Raw genomic sequence first — 26,265 nt, 5'->3', positions numbered from 1 at the left:
TAAAGGGGCTAAAAGCATGCAATGGAAGGATAGCATCTTCAACAAATGGTGTTGGGAAAACTGGAAATCCATTTGCAACAAAATGAAACTGAATCCCTTTCTCTCGCCATGCACAAAAGTTAACTCAAAGTGGATCAAGGAACTTGATATCAAATCAGAGACATGGCGTCTGATAGAAGAAAAAGTTGGCTATGATCTACATACTGTGGGGTCGGGCTCCAAATTCCTCAATAGGATACCCATAGCACAACAGTTAATAACTAGAATCAACAAATGGGACTTACTCAAACTAAAAAGTTTTTTCTCAGCAAAAGAAATAATAAGAGAGGTAAATAGGGAGCCTACGTCCTGGGAACAAATCTTTACTCCTCACACTTCAGACAGAGCCCTAATATCCAGAATATACAAAGAACTAAAAAAATTAGACAATGAGATAACGAATAACCCAATCAACAAATGGGCCAAGGACCTGAACAGAAATTTCTCAGAACAGGACATACAATCAATCAACAAGTATATGAAAAAATGCTCACCATCTCTAGCAGTCAGAGAAATGCAAATCAAAACCACCCTAAGATACCATCTCACTCCAGTAAGATTGGCAGCCATTAGGAAGTCAAACAGCAACAAGTGCTGGCGAGGATGTGGGGAAAAGGGTACTCTTGTACATTGCTGGTGGGACTGCAAATTGGTGCGGCCAATTTGGAAAGCAGTATGGAGATTTCTTGGAAAGCTCGGAATGGAACCACCATTTGATCCAGCTATTCCCCTACTCGGTCTATTCCCTAAAGACCTAAAAAGAGCACACTATAGGGACACTGCTACATCCATGTTCATAGCAGCACAATTCACAATAGCAAGACTGTGGAACCAACCTAGATGCCCTTCAATAGACGAATGGATAAAAAAAATGTGGCATTTATACACAATGGAGTATTACTCTGCATTAAGAAATGACAAAATCATAGAATTTGGAGGGAAATGGATGGCATTAGAGCAGATTATGCTAAGTGAAGCTAGCCAATCCCTTAAAAACAAATGCCAAATGTCTTCTTTGATATAAGGAGAGTAGCTAAGAACAGAGTAGGGACAAAGAGCATGAGAAGAAGATCAACATTAAACAGGGATGAGAGGTGGGAGGGAAAGGGAGAGAGAAGGGAAATTGCATGTAAATGGAAGGAGACCCTCAGGGGTATACAAAATTACATACAAGAGGAAGTGAGGGGAAAGGAGGAAAAATATAAGGGGGAGAAATGAATTACAGTAGAGGGGGTAGAGAGAGAAGAGGGGAGGGGAGGGGGGAGGGGGGGATAGTAGAGGATAGGAAAGGCAGCAGAATACAAAAGACACCAAAATGGCAATATGTAAATCAATGGTTGTGCAACTGAAATGATTCTGCAATCTGTATATGGGGTAAAAATGGGAGTGCATATCCCACTTGAATCAAAGTGTGAAATATGATATATCAAGAACTATGTAATGTTTTGAACAACCTACAATTTTAAAAATTAATTTAAAAAAAAAAAAAAAGAAAAAAAGAAAATACAAGGGAGACTAGCAGCATAGAAAAAAGCAGGGGAGGAAAAAGAGGAAGGTAAGGGAAGGAAGAAGGAAATAAAATTGACCAAATTATATGCATATATGAATATGTCACAATGGATCTGGTAACATGGTTTTTACTATACATCAATAAAATTATTATTTTTAAAAATACAGATTACAGAAGGGACAATTCACTGAGAAATCCCTCTAACCAAAAGCCAGGTGATAGCTATATCCACAAATTCTCTGTTATCCCATCCCCTTCAAAAGATAGAGCTTGATTCTCTCTCCTTCAGTGTGGGCTGTACTTAGCAATTTGCTTCTAATGAACTAGAATATGGTGGCAATGATAGAGTATGATTTCTAAGAGTAAGTCACAAAGAAATATTGTGAATTCTATCCTGTTCTTTTTTTGGATCACTAGGACAAGCAGCTGCCATGTTATAAAAATAATCAAACAGCCCTATGAAGATGCTTATGTGGCAAGGAAATTAGTCTTCAGCCAAAGCCAGAGAGGAACTAAGGCCTTTTCCCTTACCTATTGAGGCAGGTAAGGTAAGTAAGTCACCTTGGAAATGGATCTTTCAGCCCTAGTCAAGCCTTGGTATGACTGTAGTCTCACCCAACAACTTAAGTGAAACCTCATGAGAGACACTGAGCCACAAAGAGTCATCCACCTAAACTGCTCTCTGACCCACAGAAACTGTCAAATACTACACATTTATTATTAAAAGTCATGAATTGTAATCCCAGAGACTCAGGAGGCTGTCAGGAGGATGGTGAGTTCAAACCCAAACCTTAGCAAGTCAGTGAGGCCCTAAGCAACTTAGCAAGACCCTTTCTCAAAATAAAATACAAAAAAGGATTGGGAATGTGGCTCAGTGTTTAAGCACCCTGGATTCAATCCCTAGTATCAAAAAAAAAAATCATAAATTATGCAGCAGTAGATAATTTTGTGAAGATGAGAGATGAGAATACTCTCATAAGGAAGATAAGAGATAAAAGGAAGATAAAAGTCAGTCAGAATATTTTGAATTTTGAAATTTTAAAGAATTACAACTTTTCTTTATCTCAAATTTGACTACTCTAAAAGCTTTCTTTGAACTAAAAAAAAACAAATAACTCAATAAATGGACAAAAGAACTGAATAGACACTTCACAAAAGAAATATGGTCAAAAAAATGTTCAACATCTTTAGCAATTAGAGAAATGCAAATTACAACTACACTTAGATTCCACCTCACTCCAGTCAGAATGGCAACAATCAAGAATACAAGCAATAAGACAAGGGGTATAGCTCAGTTGATAGAGTGCTTGCCTCATATGCACAAGGCCCTGGGTTCAATCCCCAGCACCACCAAAAAAAAAAAAAAAAAAGAATACAAGTAAATGTTGCCAAGAATGTGGGGGAAAGGGTACACTCATACATTGCTGGTGGGACTATAAATTGGTGCAATCACTCTGGAAAGCAGTATGGAGATTCCTCAGAAAACTTGGAATAGAACCACCATTTGACCCACTCCTCAGTTTATACCCAACAGACTTAAAATCAGCTATACTACAGTGACACAGCCACAACAATGTTTATAGCAGCTCAATTCACAATAGCTAAGCTATTAAACCAACCTAGATGCCCTTCAACAGATGAATGGATGAATAAAATGTGATATATAAACACAATGGACTATTACTCAGCCATAAAAAAGAATGACTTTATGACATTTACTGGAAAATAAATGGATTTGGAGAGTATGATGCTAAGTGAAATAAGCCAATCCCCAACAGCCCCACCCCAAAAAAAGGTTGAATGTTCTAATATGTGGAGGCTAACACAACAAAGTGGAGGAGGGGAAGAATAGACGTTCACTGGATTAGACAAAGGGAAATGAAAAGAAGGCAGAGGAGAAAGGAATAGGAAATAATTCTGACATAACTTTCCTATGTATATATATGAATACACCACAGTGAATTTCTACATCATGTATAACCACAGGATTGGGATCCTAATTAGAATAAAATGTACTCTATGTTTGTATATAACAAAAAAGAACAAAAACTTTAAAAAAAATAATAAAATAAAGGCTTCTTTGACAGAACTGTCTCTAAAAGAAAAGAAAACCAACAAGATGAGGAGCTCTGCATCCACTGCAGACTGTATAAAGATGTTTGGCTCACATAGACTCCAAGGTGAGAGGTCTGCTGCAGGCCAGATAGCCAAGCTTGGGCCAAAGAGCTCTTCCTGAGCAGATTCGAGAACAACCTAACAAAGGTGAACTTAATGATACCGATCTATTTGTGAGATCCATGGAAATGTTCTTCACTGAAGATGCCTTTGTCATCACCAACTCCCATTGTTACCTGGGCCTTTTCAGCCAAGTAGAAGTGGCTGGAGCAGATCAGCTTGGAAGGGTCTATCACCTTGACCCTAGCAGCACATCTTGGCTATCCTTCATCTCAAGGTCAATTGACTATGGATTCCATCTAGTCCTTCTGGAGGAGGAAGGAGGCCTGCTTACTTTTATGAGAACTTAGGAAGTTCATTTTGAAAATGCCAGAGTGCCCATTCCAAATGTCCTTGGAGAAATTGCAATCAGTTCCGAGGGTATCCAGCTGCTCCTACAAGAGTCTCCAGCCCCAAAATTCAAACTGCTCTGTAGCAGGAGAGTACACTAGGACAAAGCACCTGTGGGTACCTGGTATCAGTCTCATGCATGACTTAAATGCAGGATGAGGAAAAGATACTGCAGTGAGTAGGGACATACCACCCTGTCAAGTTTCCTAAGGAGAAACATAATAAAATGACATTCTGATATAACAACTGTGTCTAGGGAGGATAAATGGAGAAGAGGTACAAAGATGTTTAACATCCAAGTGTGGGATAGATGATTATTCTCAGCTTTCCTGTCAAATATATAAAAATGCATACATATATAATATTTTTCATTTTTTAATATTATTTTGAGTCAGGGTCTTTTTTAAGATGCAGAGGGTCTCACTATGATGCTGAGACTGGCTTCAAATCTGTAATCCTTCTGCCTCCGCCATGTGCCACCATACCTGGCTTATCATTCAGCTTTTATAAGAAGGATGCTACAGGTGGAAGTAATGGCAAAAGTTCAAGGTCAGCCTCAGCAATTTAGCAAGATGCTATCTTAAATGTAAAATATAAAAATGACTGGAGATACATCTCACTGGCAAAGCAACCCTAGGTTCAAACTCTAATAACAAAAGAACATTCTGCCATGTAAAATAACACAGATGAAGCTAGAGGACTTCGTGGTAAGTGAAATGATCCAGACACAGAAAGAAATATATTACACACTCTATGTGTAGAATCTGGAAAAAAAAAAAAAGTTGAATGTATAGAGGACAGTGGTTACTAGAAGACAAGAATTAATAATACTGCATCATATACTAGAAATTCCAAAGAGTATAATTTTAAGTGCTCTTATTGCAGAATGAATAATTATGCAACACAATGGATTTTATTAACACATATCTACTATACATATTAATAAGATTTGGTGTGATATTTTCATGTATGCATACACATGTACTAATAATGTCCAACCACTCTTCTTCCATTCTTTTTGGTACCAAGGATTGAAATCAGGGGCACTAGAACACTGAATCACATCCCCAGCCCTATTTTGTATTTTATTTAGAGACAGGGTTTTAATGAGTTACTTAACACCTCGATGTTGCTAAGGCTAGCTTTGAACATGCAATCCTCCTGTTTCAGCCTCCCAAGCCACTGGGATTACAGGTGTGTGACACTGTTCCCCATTTCTTCTTTCACCCTTGATGCCCCAGAAGCCTTCTCAGCCAGACCCAGTATTCTATTTTCACATAAATTTTATTTTATCTGACATATATAATAGACAGCATGTGATATTTTTCTTTTTGTGTCTTTCATCACTTAGTGTTGCATCATCCAGTTCCATCTATTTTGCTGAAAATTACAATATCTCATTTTTGTTTATGTATTCACCATTGTGAATACATAACATACTTTCTGTTGCATATGTTAAATTACTTACCTACAACACTAATTTTTTTCTTTGTATGTATTGCTAAACATACTGTTATACAACTTAAATTCATATAACAAAAGAAACAAATTAAATTAGGAAAAAAAAGAAAACTAACAACATGTTTTGAATTATAACATTTATATAGCAATCTAGATTCTGTGCCAAGCATTTGCTATCACACAGTGAAAAATTTTATTGCTAAATGAAAGTATCTCTTTCTGTCTCTTTGGAAATTTTCTTTAAATATTTCAATTAAAATGTCACTTTGGGGTTAAGGGATTTTGCTCAGTGGTAGAGCACTGCATACACAAGGCAGCCCTAGATTCAATCCCCAGAACCAATTTTTAAAAAATTATTTTTGCAAATAACGTACCTGTAACTAGTGCTGTACCTTCATAATTCCATCTTCCTGCAAGTACTGCTCCACAGTGAGCTTCGACACTTTTCTCGACTCTTCCTAACTTAGAAATCAAATGAAATTTACCTAAAAAATTGTATTTGAGAAATGTTTCATTAATTATTCAGTACACAAACATCTGTTGAGCATGTACTACTAGAATAATTAGCTTAGTACTAGGCCTTCTAGGCATAAAAGGAAACAACGTAATTATTCTTAATCTCAAGGAAAACAAATCTATTGAAAAACAGGCACAGGGCTGGGGTTGTGGCTCAGGGGTAGAACGTTCACCTCCCATGTGTGAGACCCTGGCTTCCATCCTCAGCACCACATAAAAATAAAATAAAGATGTTGTGTCCACCGAAAACTAAAAAATAAATATTAAACAACTCACTATCTCTCTCTCTCTCTCTCTCTAATAAATAAATAAATAAGCAAACAAACAAAATGAGGATATTGTGTCCATGTATAACTAAAAAAAAAATTTAAAGAAAAAGAAAAACAGGCATAAAAATAGAGTTACAAAACCTAGAAACAAGCAGTATAACAGACGTGTACATAATGGTTCAAGAGAAACAATGAAATTCTGCTACAGTTAAGGTGTGCCAAGAGAAATGTCAAGAAACCCTTATATTTAAGCAGAATTTTACATTCTTTATTTTTTTAAGCTATGGAATAGATGAAAAAGTACAAAGAAAAAAATAGTTATATAAATAATCCCAGGTTTTAAAATACTTGCCTTATATGATTTTCTACTGTTATCAGGTACCAGGACAAAAAATAGGCCAAGTACTTAGATGCTCTCCTCCAAATTTGTACATTTATAGGCAAAAAGTTAAAAAAACTTCAAGAGACATAAGTAAAACTATATCAGATGTCAAGGGGAAAAATCAAATATGCGAAAATAAGTGACAAAGTATCAATATAATTTTTGAATAATCATTAAACCTAGTAATATATATAGAGATAGTAATAAAACAAAAAAGTACACTGAATCTACAAACTTTTCCGTAGAATACATAAATGTACATATGTGTGTATATATTATATATATATGTGTATCCTAAAAGAATAATGCAGCTGCCTAATCAAATTTTGACTAAGGATTTATTCTGTTTAAAATCACTTTTTTTTAAAGAGAGAGAGAGAGAGAGAGAGAGAGAGTATTTTTTAATATTTATTTTTTAGTTTTCAGTGTACACAACATCTTCGTTTGTATGTGGTGCTGAGGATCGAACTCGGGCCGCATGCATGCCAGGCAAGCGTGCTACCGCTTGAGCCACATCCCCAGCCCCTAAAATCACTTTTAACATACACCTTTTCAAGATTCTGACTGAACAATTCATTAAAATATATTTAAGAACTGGGAATATATCTCAGTAGTAGAGTGCCTGCCCAGAATGCACAAAGTCCTGGCACGCACACGCGCGCACACACACACACACACACACACACACACACAGGCAGATGCTTAAGATAGCTTTAGACATTCAATACCTAGTCCCACCTAATCATTTTCACCAAAAAAAAGTTATTCTCCCTTTCTACACAAAGGATACTTTATTTATAGCTAATGACAATGAAAAAATTCTGAGCGTCCTAAATTTAATTACAAAAGGCAAGAGAGAGAAAGAAGGAAGAGAGATAGAAGGAGGCTAATCAGCAATAAACTACAGGCCAATAAAAGAACAAAAGACCATCTTGTAATCTTGGATGTATTTTGAAAGCTTTTAAAATATCTGATGTGTTATATGCTATATCCTGACCTGTTATATGCTACCACATCCCTGGCAGATTACCTACCTATCTCAAAGTCTTCACTGATTTGGGTAATCCTGCCCCTATACTAAATAGCCAATGTAGGGTTGTGTAAATAACTTGAATCTTCCCTCTCCAAACTTTCATTATAAAGTACTCTGGTCTTTAGATACAACAGACATTTTTCTACCTGCCATCTAGGTGGTGGCTAAGGGAATTTATCCCAGAACTAGTTCTTTCTTTCTGGCAAGCATCTTTTATGGCTTAATAAATCCTTTTACTCCAGAGATCTCTTGGTCTCAAGAATTTTTACTTAATACCCTGTTAAAGTATGCTTTATTAAGTTTTGATTCCTTTCAGGACCAGGGCCATATCTTAGATTTTTATTTAATTTTTATTTGTAAAAGTACTATTGTCCTTTTACATCTAACAATCCACTAGCAACATCTACTCTCCCACTTCCTTTTAACTTTATAATTACTGCTGTGTCATTTTTCTAACATAGCAAGATTACTCTGAATTCAACTGTACTAATTCTTTATTAAATCAACTTAAAATTAATTTGTGTACATGTGTTTTCATATATTACTTTACAAACAAAATACAAGGGGAAAAAGTCTCAAAAGAGGCAAAAGATGACATATAGTAAGCAGAAAGCTAATCAGACATTACATTACTTTATTCAGGCGTTTCATTAAATATTAGCACAATGTCTAGCACATAATATCCACAAAATAAATAACTGTTGCAGATAATGTATGAACTCATCAAAGAAATTAACCAAATAACTCTTGACCAGAAAGGTAGAGTCCAAAACTTATCTTTTAACCTATTCTAATTTTTAGAATTTTTATGTATTTACATCACTGATATTTCTTACCCTAAAACATCTAATTCTGATTTTCTGACAAGTGCTAACATTACCATGCTACCCATAACCTTAAAGAAAATACATACTGGGACAACTGAGGTTGTTGGTTTGGGGATTTTTTTTTTTTTTTTTGCATAAATTTAGCACACAATGAATCTTTGGTCTTTGTATTTCGTCTGATGGTCACAAGCTACTTAAATACCATACCCAGAGTTTAAAGCATAAATGCAGAATTACATAAACCAAATATGTAAAAAATCCATATTTATCCATTTAACTATTTGGGCTCTTCTTGCGACCTTTCTGAAAAAATGGAAAACAGAACTGGGGATGTAGCTCAGTGGTAGAGCACCTGTGTGAAGCCCTCGTTTGATCCCCAGGACAAAAAGAAAGAAAAAAAAAATATGCAGGACTAAAACTAGAGATTAATTAATTTATTTTTATCTACATGTTAGGTGTTGGGGTTGGTCAGTGAATACAACCAGGAATATTCACTGATCCATTTATTATGTAAACAATGGATGTTTTGGATTTAAAAGATAGGTATTTAAACTCTTATGAATAAACTTATCTCATTAAATAAAATAAATTTAATCCCAACTTTTTGTAGTAACCCAAATTAATTATGAATGATAAAAAGAACAGGAAGTAGATTAAAAATACATGAAACACATTCTTAAGGACTACAAATGCTTAAAAAATATCCATGAGAACAAGACTCGGAACAAGAAGGCTAAGAAAAAAGTAACAGATGAGTGCTTTTGCAGACTGCTTAGTAGCAGAAATGTTTTGGCAGATGGCAATAAAAAGCCACAAAGAGTTTAGTTTTTTTTTTTTTTTTCCTTAATGTTTGTTTTACTTCTTTTTTTTTCTTTTGTTTAATGTTTTTTTTTCCTTCCTTCCTCCCTCCCTCCCTCCCTCCCTTTCTTTCTTTCTTCTTTTGTGGTACTTGGGATTGAATCCAGGGATGCTCTATTACTGAGCTACATCCCTAACCCTTTATTTATATTCTTTACTTTAAGAGTAGGTCTCGCTAAGTTATCCAGGCTATCCTTGAACTTGGGAACCTTCTTATTTCAGCCTCCCGTGTAGCTGGAATTACTGGTGTGTTCCAACATACCCAGCCACAGAAGTTCTAATAGCTCATTTCTGATACAAAAAATATAAAAATAAAAATTACATTTAAAGTGGAATTTTTAAATGGGCATAATAACTAATAAAACACAATGTAAAAAATACCAACATTCATGAAAGATAATTTAAGGAATGTGTAATGGCCTTACAAAAGATTTTTATATCACCCCAATAAAAGATTTTATACCAGAATTCCTTCACAAAGCAGCTCCTATTTTAAATAATTTAATTTAAATAATTTGATTCTTTCAAAACATTTATATATATATTTTTGGTACCAGGGATTGAGCCATATCCCCAGCCCTTTTTATATTTTATTTAGAAACAGGGCCTCACTGAGTTGCTTAGGGCTTCTTTACATTGCAGAGGCTGGCTTTGAACTCAAAATCCTCCTGCCTCAGCCTCCTGAGCCACTGGGATTACAGATGTGCCCAACTCCATGCACCTAAATTTTTAAAAAAATGAATATACATTTATGGTCAACTGATTTTTTTTTTTTTTTTTTTTTTGGCGGGGGGCAATAGACACAATACCTTTAATACATTCATTTCATTTATTTATTTTTTTGTGGTGCTGAGGATCAAACCCAGTGCTTCACACGTGCCAGGCAAGCACTCTTATAACTTTTATAACCCCAGCCCCTCAAAACAAAATTTTAACACTTATCTCTTCTAAAAATATTTTAAAAGGAGGGAATGTTGAGGAGAAAATTATTCAAGACCCACCACAAATCTCAGGATTTTTTATTTCTTACCCTAAAATACCTAATATGATTTTCTGACAAGTGCTAATATTAGGAATTATTTAAATATATTAGGGAAGTGGCTGTTAATAATTAATGGTATCACAAATACAAAAGAGGAAAGGATCAGAAAATGGGAACACTGGAAAGAGTGATGAACAAATTTAAAAACTGAAACTTCCTTTTCTGCCAGTCTTAGGGGAGAAAAACCAAGAAGAGAAAGCTGGAGGAAAACAGAATAAAGAAATTCTTGAGCAATGAAGTAAATCTCAAAGGGATTTTTTTTTTTTTTAGGCATTGGGGTTAACATCACATAAGATGAATAAGTTTCAGAGCTGGGAGTACAACCATGGGTTTATAATCAATAATACTGTACTGTAGATTTCATGTTTATGTTTTTTACCACAATGTATTAATAAAGTCCTGGGTTAAAAATGAACATAGCATTGATAAATAAAATGACCTCATATGTTATTTGGCAGGAAACCCCTTCATCACCTCTCAGTGCATTTACCTTCCTCCCTGAGCACTTCCCCTTTTTTTTGGATGCTGTTTTCTATCTTATTCTTCCACTTCTTTTCTTTGATTCATCATCTTTTTTCAAAAGATCCCAGCTATTCTTGGAAGAAAATACCCTACTTTGGTTCTCTCTTCTCTCTACAACTAGTTATGGTATACATTCTTACTTTACTAAAAATAAAATTAAATACTATGACTTCTCAGAGTCATAACATATTTTTCTTTACTATTGTTATAAATTTATCTTTTAAATTATATTTTTTTACATTAGACTTTTTCTCACAATCAGAAAAAATCCAATGGGAAGTAGATATCTAAGGAATTATTAATTTATAGTGATTAAGTAAGATGAATACTTCAGGAAAACAGAACAGAAATTATCAAGACTATTTTTACTGTCCAAATTCACCAGATAAAAGTTAAGCCTCATATACTACTGAGTTTAAAAAGAAAAATGTAAAGAAAATATATATAATGTATTTTAAAAAGTTGATATGAGAACATATACATCTATTTTTGCCAAAAGATATACAAGAAGGACAAACCAGAACCAAAGAGACTGATTACGTAGGTGAATAAATAGAAACAGGGTGTATGGAATTGTGTGGGTTAAGGTTATTTTGACTATTCTTTTTATAAAATAGTTTTGAGTTTGCTTCATAATTATTTACATATATAAAAAATACTCAAATCAATAAGGATGCGGAGGAAGAGCTCTTAAATGGAAAACAAAAATAAATATAACTGTATTTCAAATGAATAACATTAGACACTTAAGCAGGAGGACAAGGCAAGTAACTCCAGAACACAGAACTTTGACTCTATATCCTCAATCAAAAACAAAGATAAAAACACTAGTAAACAGATATTGAACCTTAATTTTTGCAGTAGTATGTGTTATCAATTTTGTAACTAATGTGTATTATAGAACTAAGAAATGAATAAAGATACTGATAATAATGGAACCAGATTTCTTCACTGTTCTCAAATATAGAAAAAAGACTAAAATTAAAACTGCGGTATTTAATTAGAACTGATGACATCATCATCAACTCATGGTTTAGATAACATAAAAAGAAAGACCTAAATAGTTATAGCTATGAATTTTTTAGCATTCTTTTTTTTAATTCTAATTTGTTACATATGACAGCAGATTGCATTACAATTCATATTATAGCTATGTATTTTTAAATATACATATGAACTCCTATTTCTTAGCTCTGACCACTGAATGGGCCTTGAAGCAAACACACCCCACTGGAATGAACACAGCACTGATATCCTGGCTTTTAAATATCCTTAACCACCAAAAACAGAACAGGTCTCCTTGGAAAATGGCTGATTTGGGGGCTGGAACCAGGAGAGGACTAGGTAAGCCTACAACAGTTTTTGACAGCAAGGATATTTTCAAATAATGAGGACATTTATGGGGCTCCCAGTGGCCAAATCTGGTACAATTTTAACATCAGGATTTAAAATGATAGTAACAGGGGGCTGGGGCTAGGGCTCAGTGGTAGAGCGCTTGCATAGCATGCGTGTGGCAATGGGTTCGATCCCCGGCACCACATAAAATTTAAAAAATAAATAAAATAAAGGCATTATGTTCATCTACAACTAAAAAAAAAATTTAAATTTATAAAACAAAGGTATTGTGCCCACCTAAAAAATAAATAAAATGATAGTAACAGAATATTCATGAAATAAAATAAGAATCTTTAAAAGCCTAATCTGATATTTAAAAAAGAAAATAAATGGGCATGGGATGAAACCTCTTCCTTGGAATAAATTATAAATTATCAACTATTCAATATGGAAGAAATTATGAAGACAGAAAAACCACCATTTGGCAACCACCTTATTAATAAATGATTTAGCCAAGAAACATCAACAGTGCTAAAAGAGTAGGAGGAAATCTAAGGAAGGAAAACACTTTAAAGTCTCAAAATATTCTTTCACAAATTATTTATTAGATGGGAAAAATAGTAACTTTAGATTAACTTAGTAAACACAACCTATCAAGCAAAGCTAACATCATTAATAATAGGTCAAACCAACATCATGAATCTCCTAATCTGTTACCCTAAGTATTTCTGGTAAAAATGTGGAAATTGAATTGAATCTAATCATAAGAAAGCATCAAATAAACACAAGTTGAAGAACATTCTATAAAATAACAGGTTCGTATTTTTCAAAATTATCAAGATCACACAAGAAAGACTGAGAAGTTATTCCAGATTAAAAGAACCTAAAGAGACATAACAAAAGCAGTGTGCTATCCTGTAATAGAAAAAACAAAATTCTACAAAAGGTATTGTCAGGACAAACATTAAAATTTGAGTATGAACTATAGACGCGATAATGGTATTGCATCAATGTTAAATTTCCTGATTTTAATCTATGTATTATAGTGACATAATAGAAAATCTTCATTCTTAGGAAATGCATTAATATATTATGGCTAACAAGGCAGATCTGCAAATTACTCTCAAATCTTTCAGAGAAAAAAAATGTGTGTAGTACACATGCGTACAGAAAGAAGAAAGAGACAAAAGTAAAGAATATGGGACAAAATGATAAACTAGTGAATCTGTATTAAAGAATATGCAGAAAATATTTGTATAATTTTCACAACTTTTCTGTAAATGCAAAATAATATCAAAATAGAAAATTTCGTTTTAAGTGAACCTTTCACTTTATCATCCATCTGAGGCAAAATTAAATTCTAGCTGTGGTTACCAAGTGGTTTCACATATGCATCTCATTTAATCAAGTTTCAGAAAAATAAATTTAAAAAAGAAAAGACTTTCTGCTAATGAAATGCAATCTGACACTAGTGTGAGCCATAACATCACTTCCCTTTCTAGCTGTGGTTACCAAGTGCTTTCACATATGTATCTCATTTAATCAAGTTTCCAAAAAAAGTTTAAAACAGAAAAGACTTTCTGCTAATGAAGTGCAACCTGACACTAGTGTTAGCCATAAGATTCCTTCCCTTTCCCTCCTCTCCTTTCTTTCTCTTTTCTTTTCCATGTAGTTGCTTGAGGCTTGACATGATCAATTAGTGTCCTTTTCCCTTGATTAAAGTGATTCACATGAACCAAGCTCACGTAGGACCCTCTCAAAAACTTGCCTACAAAAGGTATTATGGAAGAAGCACTCTTTCTACTGACATTTATTTTCCAGGATGATGAATCTTAGGCTGCTCACCACATGGGTAGAAACTATGCAAGAGATGGTAAGAACAGAAGTCTGCTACAGCTATGCTTGAATATCTACCCCTAGATTTAGGTAAACCAGAAAACTCCATTTATGCATGTTAGCCAGATAAGTTCTGTTGGAGTACCCACTAACTGACTTAGTAGGTAAATGTAATACAAAAATAGTTCAAGCATTTCTGAAAAAAAAAAAACTAAATTAAAAAGTAATAATAAAATAATAAAAGTAGAAAAATCATGCTTTCTATTCACTAATAATAAAACTATAGTCAAGTTAAATAAATATCCAACTCTGCAAATGGAAATGAACATATACTAGAAATTAAAGTATAGATTTAATAAACTGAATATGTACATCCATATCTTTTTTTTGGTGTGGTTATGTTATTAATTTAAATATGAAGAAATTACAAACCAAAATTATGAAAACAGCTCAATTCAGCTCATCAGAGCACAGTGAAAATAAAGCCAAGGGCCCATATTCAATCCAATATATGGCACTTTAATTCACTGTCTTCCATAATAATAATTCTGTGACCCAAACCAAATGACTATACAGAAAATAAATGTGTGAATGAAGACATGCAGATTCACAAATGCCAGTTATGTAAAACAATTGAAAACATATATAATACAAGACACAAAATACTTATTTAAAACTTACCATCAGAACTTGTGAGAACAAAGCTTTCTGCTTGTGTCTGTTTCTTTATGCCTAAACTTTTTGGAAACCAGTGAAGATCTATAGGGTAAATATCATCAGGAAGCTTTACAATTTGACTTGTTTCACTGGTTAACAAGTTCCATTTCACTATCTGGTGATCATCACTACATGAATATAATTCTTCAGCAGTAGTCCAGCCCACACAACTTACTAATTCTTGATGTGATATCATATTAAGGAGGCATAAAACATACAGAAGCACACAAATCTTAAAGTCTTAATAATTCACAGATGCAGATTATGAGAAGGAAGTAAAATATAAAATGGTCAGGTCTGGGGATGTGGCTCGAGCGGTAGTGCGCTCATCTGGCATGCGTGCGGCCCGGGTTCAATCCTCAGCACCACATACCAACAAAGATGTTGTGCCTGCCGATAACTAAAAAAATAAAAAATATTTTGAAAAATAAAAAATAAAATGGTTAAAGTTTTCAAGCTTCTAAATATTTTGGATTTTGTTTGTTTGTTTGTTTTTGGTACCAGGGACTGAACTCAGGGGTACTTAGCCACTGAACTATATCCCAGCTGTTTTTATTTTTTATTTTGAGACAGGAACTTGCTAAGTTGCTGAGGCTGGCTTTGAACTTGTGATCCTACTGCCTCAGCCTCCCCAGCCACTAGGGATTATAGGCATGTGCCACCACACCTGGCCTATTTTTTATTTTATGACTTTGATATTCTTCCATGTTAAGGAAATTTAAAATCTTATCAAAATAGTCTTAGGAATGAAAAGCAAGGAAGACTGCCAGATGCCAAAGAGAGGATAAACTGATTTGACTACATGAACATTTATAACTTGTATTACAAAATAATTCTTTAAACAAGGCCAAAAGATATACAAAAGAAATTTAATAGATTAAAAGGTAGGAAATGATCTACACTAAATTGTTTAGGACTAGATAAGAAGAAAGGAAACTACTATATACGTGTAAGGTGTGCATATACTCTATACATATACATGTGTAGACATATATGAATAGACACATATGTACCAATTATTTGAAAACACATATTACTTTGGTTAAGTAAAACAAAAAAATCAAGTACTAAAATAAGACTAAAACATAAGTAAAATATTCCCTTAAATCACACAGTATAACAATTCACCTAGGGAAAAGCCCATAGCTTAACAACAAAAACTAAAAATATCCCAAACATTTTTTTTTCATTTTCATTTTAGTTATTTATTTTTAATTGACAATACAAAAATATTTTTTCTTTTTGCACTGTTAGGGATCAAATTTAGAGCCTCATGCATGGTAGGCAAGCGCTCTACCATTGAGCTACATTCCATTTGACAAGAACTAATTCAAATGCAATTTACTATATTTACAAGATGAATAAAATATAAACCTTAAAATTCTTTTTTTAATTTTAATTTTTTGGTACTGGGGATTCAACTCAGGTGCACTTTAAAACTGAGGTACATTTCCAGCCCTTTTTATTTTTTATTTGACATGGAGGGTCTTGCTAAGTTGCTGAGGTTAGCCTCAAACTTGCAATCTTCCTGCCTCAGACTCCCAGATCCCTGGATTGAAGGGACCCCCTAAAATTATTTAATCCATTTTTTCAGTCTCTGATTATTATAAGATTTCTACATATGTTGAGATGCTAAAGTTGCTCTCACATCCTCCTTCAAGACAAGCTGCTTACCCTAGTAGAAATGTGCACCTAGAAAAGAGTATATTTTAGTTTGTCATTTATATCCAATGTTATTTCTTCTTCACATTTGAACTGGGGACTTGCTGACAAAATACAAGGTCATTCATTTGAGAAAATATTAATAACTGCCACCTTTCCTTTTGAAATAATTAAGGTCTCAATGCTCAGATTTTTCCAGCTTGTCCTCTACTTTATCAAGAATGCAAAGAAACTGAGCAAAATCCAATGAGCACATTAGAAATTATTTGGTTAAAAAAAGATGATTCACTGGGCATGGTGGTACACATCACATTTGTAAGGCATGCAACTCAGGCAGTTGAGGCAGGAAGATCACAAGTTCAAGGACAGCATCAGCAACTCAACAAGGCCCTAAGGAACTTATCGAGACCCTGTCTGAAAAAAAAAATCATATGGGCTGGGGAGGTGGCTCAATGGTTAAATGCCCCTGAGTTGAATCCCCAGTACCAAAAGAAATTAAAAATTTTTTAAAAGCTTCTCTTTAATAACCTACTAGAGTAAACAAAAACTACTTTTCAAGTATGCCAGTACAATACTTGAGTAAGAAAAATGTCAATAAGAATTTGAAAGTAAAATTTAGAGCAAATAGTTTGCTTTGGGGAAGTACTCATAATACATAATCTCAAATATTTTGAAAGCAATTTAGCTAAACTAGTATTAAAGGAATAAAAAATAAGTCCATTCCCTACCTAAATGGAAAATAGAAGAAAACCTAATAATTCTGTAAGATGATTATAATAAAGTTTATAAGTATTAAAAGGATATGCTTTGGTTCTTTTAAAAGAGATATCTTCAGTCTCATGTTTCCACTTCCAGCAAATTTTTAAAATATCACTTGGACTGTATTCACTGTAAAAATAAAAGGAGAAAAAAAATGTCAGCATTAAAAACAAACCTATGTGCACAAAAACAACAACAACAAAAACCAACTATCTTTGAGTCCCAAGGAGCATCACAGTACCTATAATTCTTCTGGCATCAAATACATGGATAACGAGGAAGAAAACCAGTGGGTATGACAATCCTGCCATGAGATGATATAAACCCTAGGGCTGAACCACAGGGTTCTCTGTAACTTGCCAGAGAGACATCTGCTAATCCAGAATAACACTAAATAAATCTGTTGGGTAAAGAAATTCCAAAGGCTGTCCTGAGGCCAAATCAAAAGATTCTTCAAACTGGGAACTTATCAATCATTTGATCCCTCTAATGAATATGAATTAAATTTTTAAGGTCTGATGGACAGCTAACCTACATTTTTAAGGGCCTTAATCCTACATATGGAAATAATACGTTATCAACCTAGTTCCTTAATCTGAAGCTCAATCTGTTATGAGAAGATATACTGCCCAACAGTTATGGCTACTATAGTGGCAATGTGGAAAAACAAGTGAATTGCTTAAGAAAGAGGTAATAAATTGCTTGTAAAAGTTATGTAAGGCTGGATGCAGTGGTGCATACCTGTATTCCCAGAGGCTTGGGAAACTGAAGCAAGAGGATCACAAGATTGAGGCCAGCCTGGGGAACTTAGCAAAACTGCATCTCAAAAAATAAAAAGGGCTAAAGAGTAACTCAGTGGTAGAGTGCCCTAGATCAATGCCCAGTGCCACCACCAAAAAAGAAAAAAAAAAAAAAAAAGTTATATGAACTGAGTGTGGTGGAACACACCTATAGTCCCAGCTACTTAGGAGGCTGACACAGGATTATCTCTTCAGCCCAGGAGTTTGAGGCTAGACTGGGCAACATAGAGAGATCCTATTTAAAAAAAAAAAAAAAAGAAAGAAAAAAAGAAAAGAAAAAGGAAAAGAAAGAAAGAAAGTTGTGTAAAAAAATCATAGCGTAATTGCCAAAGGAAAACCTGGAAAAAAGAAAATGAACACTCCCCAAATAACCATTATCATCAAAAGATCACAAATGAAAAAAAAATGCTAAATTATCTGAGCACAATTTACATTTGCAGAATTCTTTCTTAGTAACATCACAACCTAAATAGAAAAAAAAATCAAATTAAAGCTCAATTAAAGGGAAGAAAAAAAAATCTCCTTAACAATTTCAAAATTAACTGATAACTCCGTCAAAGAAGGTGCTTACTATAAATAATATTGAATTCCATAGGCCTCCTTTAGATAATTTCTCATTCTCCTTAATCCAGGAAGGCTTTTTTTATATCAGCAAGGTGTAAATACAGCTGTATGCCAAAGCATTCTTTTTCACTTCTCTCTCTCACAATTTTCTCTGGATGATTTTCTTGAACTTCAAAAGTATGAAAGTATGGTGGCACAACTAAAGCTAGAATATAATCAATACCAGGCATACTTCCCAGATTCATTTTTTGGTCCTTAGGAGGTATCCACCTTCCTCAAAACTCCTTTTCCACTTCCATCAGAGCTCCAAAGAATGATAATATTTTCTACAGACCTGCTTCTTCATAATAATTCAAATTTATTCAGATTACAAAAATTTTTTTAAAAATAAAGAGAGGAAAAAATTGTTGCTTCTGGATATAATAAAATGTTAGACAAGGAAAGATATGTAAAACATGAATATATGATGATTTTACATCAGGAAACCTCAAACTTCTGATTCTGTCATAATTTCTCTCCAGAAGAAATCATAATACCTTTTACTCAGTAAAGGCAGTATGGTCTTTATAAGAAAGGACTAACCAACCATTCAGAAACATGGTTCCAAGGAATTAGAGGAAAAGGAAGGTTACTTCCTAAGACTGGGAAGATTCTCCCTTATTTAGAAATATCTTCCCCATACATTCCATTTAGCTCAGATCATTTGTGTGAATAACATGTGCGTTTTGATACTGGATTGAATAGAAGAATAAGGGAAAAGTAATAGTATAGCACAGTTAATTCAAGGAACAGCCTAAATGCTGTATTGAGGTATTTCTATTTGCCCAAAGATATTGGTCACCTAGGGTCTAAATAAGAAATAGTACTGGAGTGGTGGGGTGGGGCAGATAACAGAAAAATTCCAAGGCATATATAACTTTATAACTTTACATCAGGAACAGCAACTAGGCCTTTGATAGTAAAAATCATTTAAAAGTTGTCTTCAGCCCCATGTAGGTCAACATTTATGAGGCTTGACATGAAAAATATGCCTACCAAAATCTGATAGTCCATCCAACCACCAAAATACACTCCAAATCTTCTCAGCACCTCAACTATAGTTCAAAGCCACAATCTTTCCCTGTCTTAATTACTGCATTAGGCCCAGAAGTGATCTTTCTGCTCCTACATTTAACCACTTCAAATTCTTCTAAAAACACCCCAGCAATGCTATTAAGGCTAACTCAGAACACAAAGGCCAGAATGGCTAAAACACAGTAAATAAAGATACTAGCAGGAAATTAAGAAGGAAACAGGGACACAGATCACATAGGGTCTTGGAAGGTCACAATAAAATCTTCAGTTTTCCTTATGAATGAACTTAAGAATCCAGTAGAGGGGTTATGAACAAAGGAGTTATGTGATTATATAAAGGTCATTACAGAATAACACACAAGTCAGGCACAGTGTTGCATGCTGTAAAACCCAACTATTTCAGAGGCTAAAAAAAGAGGATTGCAAATTTGAGGCCAATGTGGGCAACTTGGTGAGATTCTTTCTCAAAATTTAAAAAAAGGGGAGGGGGGCTGGAAATGTAGCTCAGTAATAGATGGCCCCTGGGCTCAATCCCTAGTATACCAAAAAAACAAAAGCCAGAATAGTATGCAAAAAATAGACTATCAGAAGAGAAGATAAAAAGGACTATAAGGAGGGAGCATAACTGGATTTCAATAATCCAGAAGAAAGCTGAAAGTGGCTTGGACCAGGACAAGGAAAGCAGTATTACAAGTAAAATGAAGTGGTCCTATTCTGAATATATTTTAAAGCAAAAATTCCACAGGATCTGCTGATAAATTAGGTTAAAGGGAAAAAATGGTAAAAAATGACTCTAACATTTTAACAGGTAAATGGAGTTGCTATTTACTTGAAAAAGATAATAGAAACAGGTTGGGAATGCTGATTTTAAAATTTTGTTTTGGATATGTTAAGTTCATTCCACTTTTAGGTATCCCAATGGAGAAGTCAAAGAGAAAATGGATATACAAGTCTAGAATCAAGAGAAAGGCTGGAGTTGGAAATAGCAAATTAGTTATCAGTTTGAGCACAAAGATCACATCAAAAACCATGGGATAAGATGAAACTTCCAGAAAAAATATAAAAGGGTGATAGAGTCAATAGCATGGAAATCCTACTAAAAATGTGAAGAACTGTCAGTCAGGATTGAGATTCTAGAGGAAGTATATACATAAAGCAACAAACTAAAAGAATAAATAAATAATAAAAAGACAAGTGGAAAAGCCAAGCACGATAGCATGACCTATAGTTCCAGCTACTCAGGAGGCTGAGGCAGTACAATCACTTCAGCACAGCAGTTTGAAACCAACCTGTGCAATAGAGACCCTGTTTCAAAAAAAAAAAAAAAAAGTAGTGAGATTCAGATAATAAGATGCTTAAAATAGATTTTGAAGAGAGTACAGACATTGGTAAAGACAAGGTAGATTATTACTAAAGGCAGGAACAGGTTGGGTTGATTTGTGGATATTTAAGGCATTGAAAGTAATAAGAATAATGGTGAAGGTAAAGACAGTTATGTGGGTGCTAAGGTATTCACTGAAGGAGTAGAAATAGCAAAGATTTTGCAGATGACTGAAAAAAAGCAAGATAAATGTTTCAATCTGGTAGGATTTGTTTCAAACGAACCAACAAATCTTAGAAAAGAGGAAGAAAATCAACTGACTAGATACAATAATGAAAAAAAGATCTTCTGATACACGGGAGTCTATGAGGCAAAACACCTCTACTTGAGATGACTTCACAAAAAGCAGTTTCCTTAGGTGTTACAGTTTGGATCCTCAGTGTCCCCCAAAGGCCCACGTGTTGAAAGCTTAGTTTCCAACATGTGGCACTATTGAGTTTTAGTGGAATATTTAGGAGGTGGGCTCTATGGAATGAGGTTAAGTCTTTAGTAGCATGACCTTGAGACTCTACCCTTTCCTCTTTCTCATTGCCTCCTGGCTGCCAAGAGGTGAGCAAACCTGCTACACCATGTACTCCCCTCCATAATGTGCCTTGAACTAGGCTTAAAAGCAACAAACTAAAACCATAAGCCAAAACAAACTTTACCTCCAAAAGTTAATTCTCTCAAGTATTTTGTCACCTTCATGGAAAGCTGACAAACACACTAGAAACCAACCATGAAGCTAAAGGAATTGTTCAGAGTAAACACTAAAGACACTGATTTGGCTAATGATATTCTCTGAGTTCCAAAAGGATTTAGATGGTAAAGAGATACAAGTTTAGGGCAAATGGAGGACAGGCAGGTAGATAGAATATGTATGTGAGCATATACACATTGTATACATATATGTTTGTGTGTTTATAAGGGTAGATAAGTTTAGAAGTTAAAGAAACAGAATAGCAGCTATGAAAGACTTTTAAATTAGGTTTAGACCTCAGTATGTTTAGAGGCAAAGGACAAAGAACTAGTAGATGGGTATAGATTGGCAATACTACAGAAATAGAGAACAACTAGAAAGCATGGTCTCCTTCAAAGTAATTTGATCAGGGCACTGATAATGGGGTACTTCTATTTTTAAAAACTTACAAGGTGACAGTTCACAGAAACATAAATACAGATGGTAAGGGGCAACAAAAAACATGAAACAATGCCCAGCCTCAATTATAATTAATGAAAATTAAAACAGCATGAAAAATACCCAGAACCCAAAACTAGCATACAGAGAAACAAATATTTTTTATATATTATTAAAGAGCAGGTAAATTGGTGCTGCCTTTGTGTGTGTGTGTGTGTGTGTGGTGCTAGGGATTGAACCCAGGGCCTTGTGCATGCAAAGCAAGCACTCTACCAATTGAGCTGCTGCCTTTTGTATACTTGGGGAATTCCCTATCTTGCTGAGTCCTTTTTCCCATTATAAAAAGAAATTTCCTGCTGTGCACAGTGGTGCATGCCTGTAATTCCAGTGACTCCAGAGGCTGAAGTAGGATGATTGCAAGTTCAAGACCAACCTCAGCAACTTAGCAAGACACATCTCAAAATTAAAAAAAAAAAAAAAAAAAAAAAAAAAGAGCTGGGGATATGGCTCAGAGCTTAAACGCCCCTGGGTTTAATCCCTGGGACTGAAAAAAAAAAAAAAAGTCATTTCCTCTTTACCCTTTCTTACTTACAGTTAGGACAAAGGAAGATAACTTGGGCTCTTCAGTATAACTATGCTATATATGCTATATATGTTGAATTAGAAAATAAAAGACTTGAAGGAGAAATCTACTCTGTAAATAACACTTTGCCATAGGAATTTACCATATACATATAAATGAACACCCAGAATATACACAAATTTATTCATTACAAAATTCTGAATAGTACAAATTAAGCATCCCTAATCTGAAAATCTCATATCCCAAATGCTCCAAAATCCAAAATTTTTTGAGGATCAACATAACACCACAAGTAAAAAATTTATGTGATGAGTCACAGAATGCAGATGCAACTAAAAGTATTGTCTAAAATTATCTTTAGGCTATGTGTATAGGGTGCTGAAACTAATTAATTTTATGCTTAGACTTGAGTCCTGCATACAAAATAACTCATTATGTGTATACACATACTCCAAATTGTGAAAAAAAAATCCAAAATCTTAAGTACTTTTGGTCCCAAGCATTTTGGATAAGGGATACACAGCCTGTACTATCAAAAACTAGAAATTTAAATGTTCATCATAGATTGTATACCTACATGGATATATGTGTATTTAATGTGGAAGAGAGTTAGAACCAATAAAATAGAATTAAGAATTAATGTTAAGAATTAGGCCAAAGCATTATGTGAATTGAAATAAGTCAAAAGGACAAATACTATTATGGTTCCATTTCATGTATGAAATACCTAGAGTAGTCAAATTCATAAAAATAAAAAGTAGAATGATATAACTGCCAGTAGAGTGGGGGCAATGGGGAGTTACTGTTTAAGGGGTAGAGTTTCATCAGTTCTGCAGAATGAAAGTGATGGTAGCAAAACAAAGTACTTAATACCATTGAACTACACAATTTTAAATGATTAAGATGGTGTTAAAGAAAAAAAGAATTCAATCTAAAAAATAAAACTAAGAGATAAAAGCATTGATGAGAAAAGTTTTTAGGCAGGAAACAGGGAAGGCATGACTTGTCAACAAGAATGTACCTAGAGATAAGAAATGGCTGAAAAACCTCAACACAAATGTGAAGGACAGATAAGAAATGCAAGAGCTTGATTATAAACATATTTATAGCAAATTCTAATTGGTTTTTTTGCCTATTAGCTAACCCTAGAGTACTGATATTATTAGAGATAGCTGGCTTAAAAAGTACAGTTTTTAATCAAAGGTTCCCTATCTTAACAGCTCTGGACAGGCTGTTGTGTCTCTTCTCCAAGAGAAAAATGAGAAAGGCAGATTTTTTTTTTTACTCAGATTGGTCTCATTATTGAATCCCTTGCAGACTAAGATCTCCGTGGCAAAGAGAGAGGGGAAGACTCCCTACAGCTAGGCACATCCTCAGAGACCTTACAATCAAAGAAAAAAGGTTTATGAATAGCAGACTAATTCAACTAGTAAACACTTCCAACCTTTACCCCACCCCAATTCCTGTATGCATTTGCTAAAGTGTATGTGTAAGTTGTAGTATATAAGCTTCCTTGCAATTCTAGCTATGATTAATTCTACAATGTTATTTTTAGAATTCTTTTGTAGATAACTAATAAATTCCAACAAATAAAACATGTGATTCACAAAATAAAAACATGTTGTCACTTTTAATTATCTTTTAAAACAATTAGCATAAAAGAATCAAATTGAATTAATATACTAGAAAGCAACACAATTATCTTAAAAATGAGTTATAGGGGGCTGGGGTTGTGGATCAGTGGAAGAGCGCTTGCCTACCACGCATGAGGCACTGGGTTTGATTCTCAGCACCACATATAATAACAAATAAATAAAGGTCCATCAATAACTAATAACACTTTTTTTTTTAAATGAGTTATAGGGTTGGGGCTGTAGCTCAGTGGCAGAGCACTTGCCTAGCGTGTGTGAGACACTGGGTTCAATTCTCAGCACCAAATAAAGATAAACAAATAAAGGCATCCTGTCCATTTACAACTACAAAAAAAAAAAAAATTAAATGAGTTATATTTGTTGATATAGAAAGATGTCTATGTTAAATGACAAAAGCAAGGTATACAACATTATTTCAATCCCTTTTGTGTAAATAAGAAGTGATAAATACTTAAGCTGTTGAATACTAAAACACTGTTCTGGAAAGATATGTAAGACACTTAATAATGGACACCTAAACTGGGCACTGTGGGGCATTCTGTTGCCGCAGTCTGGCTGGGCACAATTCAGGAGCCACTTGTCAAAAGAAACTAACTTTATTTTTAGAACCACACAAGATAAACAAAACAGCTCCTCAGGAAAAAACCCTCAGAGCCCAACTGCCACCACCGGCTTCCCACAAGCCACACACCCCAACAACCTCTTCCTCCCACAATCCTCCTGCTCTTGAGGCCGATTGGCTGGGTCGCATGGGCGGAGCCAAAAAAGTCCCCCAATGAGCAGCTCCGTGGTCTGAAAGGGCAGGGAAACAGCCCAATGAGCATCACCGCAGAGGAGCCAATCAGCTAGATGTTGCTGGGGCCGCTGTGAGCCAATCATCAGCTGGTAGTCTGAAAGGGCAGGGAAACAGCTCAATGAGCATCTCCACAGAGGAGCCAATCAGCTAGGTGTTGCTGGGGCCGCTGTGAGCCAATCATCAGCTGGCAGTCTGAAAGTTTGCTGGAGCCCCTTCGGCTGTGGCTCTCAACATTCTGTAATTTCAAGTACTCCAGAGACTGACAACATTCTGAACACCTTAGCAAGACCCTATTTTAAAAAAAGAAAAAAAAGCAGAATTTTGTGGTAGAACACTGGAATGAGATGGGAAGCTTTAGTTATCCACCTATTCCCAAGAAGGGAAGCTTTTTAATACTCTTTTATGTTTCCATGTGTTTGAAGTTTTTAACCATATTCATAGTATTTTATTTACCTATCCATTTATATATTCATATAGGTTTATGTGAGTGGTAAGACTATAACCCAACTGTGTCTTATGCGTTTCTGCATTTAAAAAAAACTAATAATAAACTTTAAAAAAAATATTTTTAGTTGTAGATAGACACAATAACTTGTTTTATTTATTTTCATGTGGTGTTGAGCTCAAACCAGTGCCTCACACCTGCCAGGCAAGCACTCTACCATTGAGCCACAACCCCAACCCCATTTTTTTTCCATAAGATCACCAGTCTATTTGTAACTCTCACTTATCTTCTAGATATTACATTTTCTTTTCTTCCCTATGTAAAATGAGTCTAATACCTACAAGTAGTTATAATGGTTAAAAAGAGATAAAGTATGCAAACTATCTACTAGAGTTCCTGACACATAATAAGTAGATACTAATTATTATGTATTTGCAAAATTATTTTTGTTACCCAGCATGTATTTGCTATTTTCAATTAAAAAATAATAATTTATTTATGGAACAACCACTTCCTCATT

The 26,265-nt window shown here is 34.4% G+C and overlaps 1 protein-coding gene across 4 annotated transcripts in view; it reads right to left on the bottom strand.

The window, feature by feature from the left end:
• Positions 1-26,265, bottom strand: part of Ift80 (intraflagellar transport 80) — a 136,318-nt gene that overhangs the window by 106,480 nt on the left and 3,573 nt on the right. For all 4 annotated transcript variants that reach the window (XM_076867516.2, XM_076867517.2, XM_076867518.2 and 1 more), the window contains exons 2-4: positions 17,380-17,462; positions 14,877-15,099; positions 5,950-6,060 (exon numbers count right to left, since the gene is read on the bottom strand). In XM_076867516.2, coding sequence (XP_076723631.1) covers positions 5,950-6,060; positions 14,877-15,099; positions 17,380-17,415 — 370 coding nt within the window. In that variant the 5' untranslated portion in view covers positions 17,416-17,462. The remainder of the gene's footprint in view (positions 1-5,949; positions 6,061-14,876; positions 15,100-17,379; positions 17,463-26,265) is intronic.

This window comes from Callospermophilus lateralis, chromosome 10 (genome assembly GCF_048772815.1).
Source record: "Callospermophilus lateralis isolate mCalLat2 chromosome 10, mCalLat2.hap1, whole genome shotgun sequence".
Lineage (NCBI taxonomy): Eukaryota > Metazoa > Chordata > Mammalia > Rodentia > Sciuridae > Callospermophilus > Callospermophilus lateralis.
The sequence above is the reverse complement of the archived record's forward strand: the minus strand, read 5'-3'. Positions and strand labels throughout refer to the sequence as shown.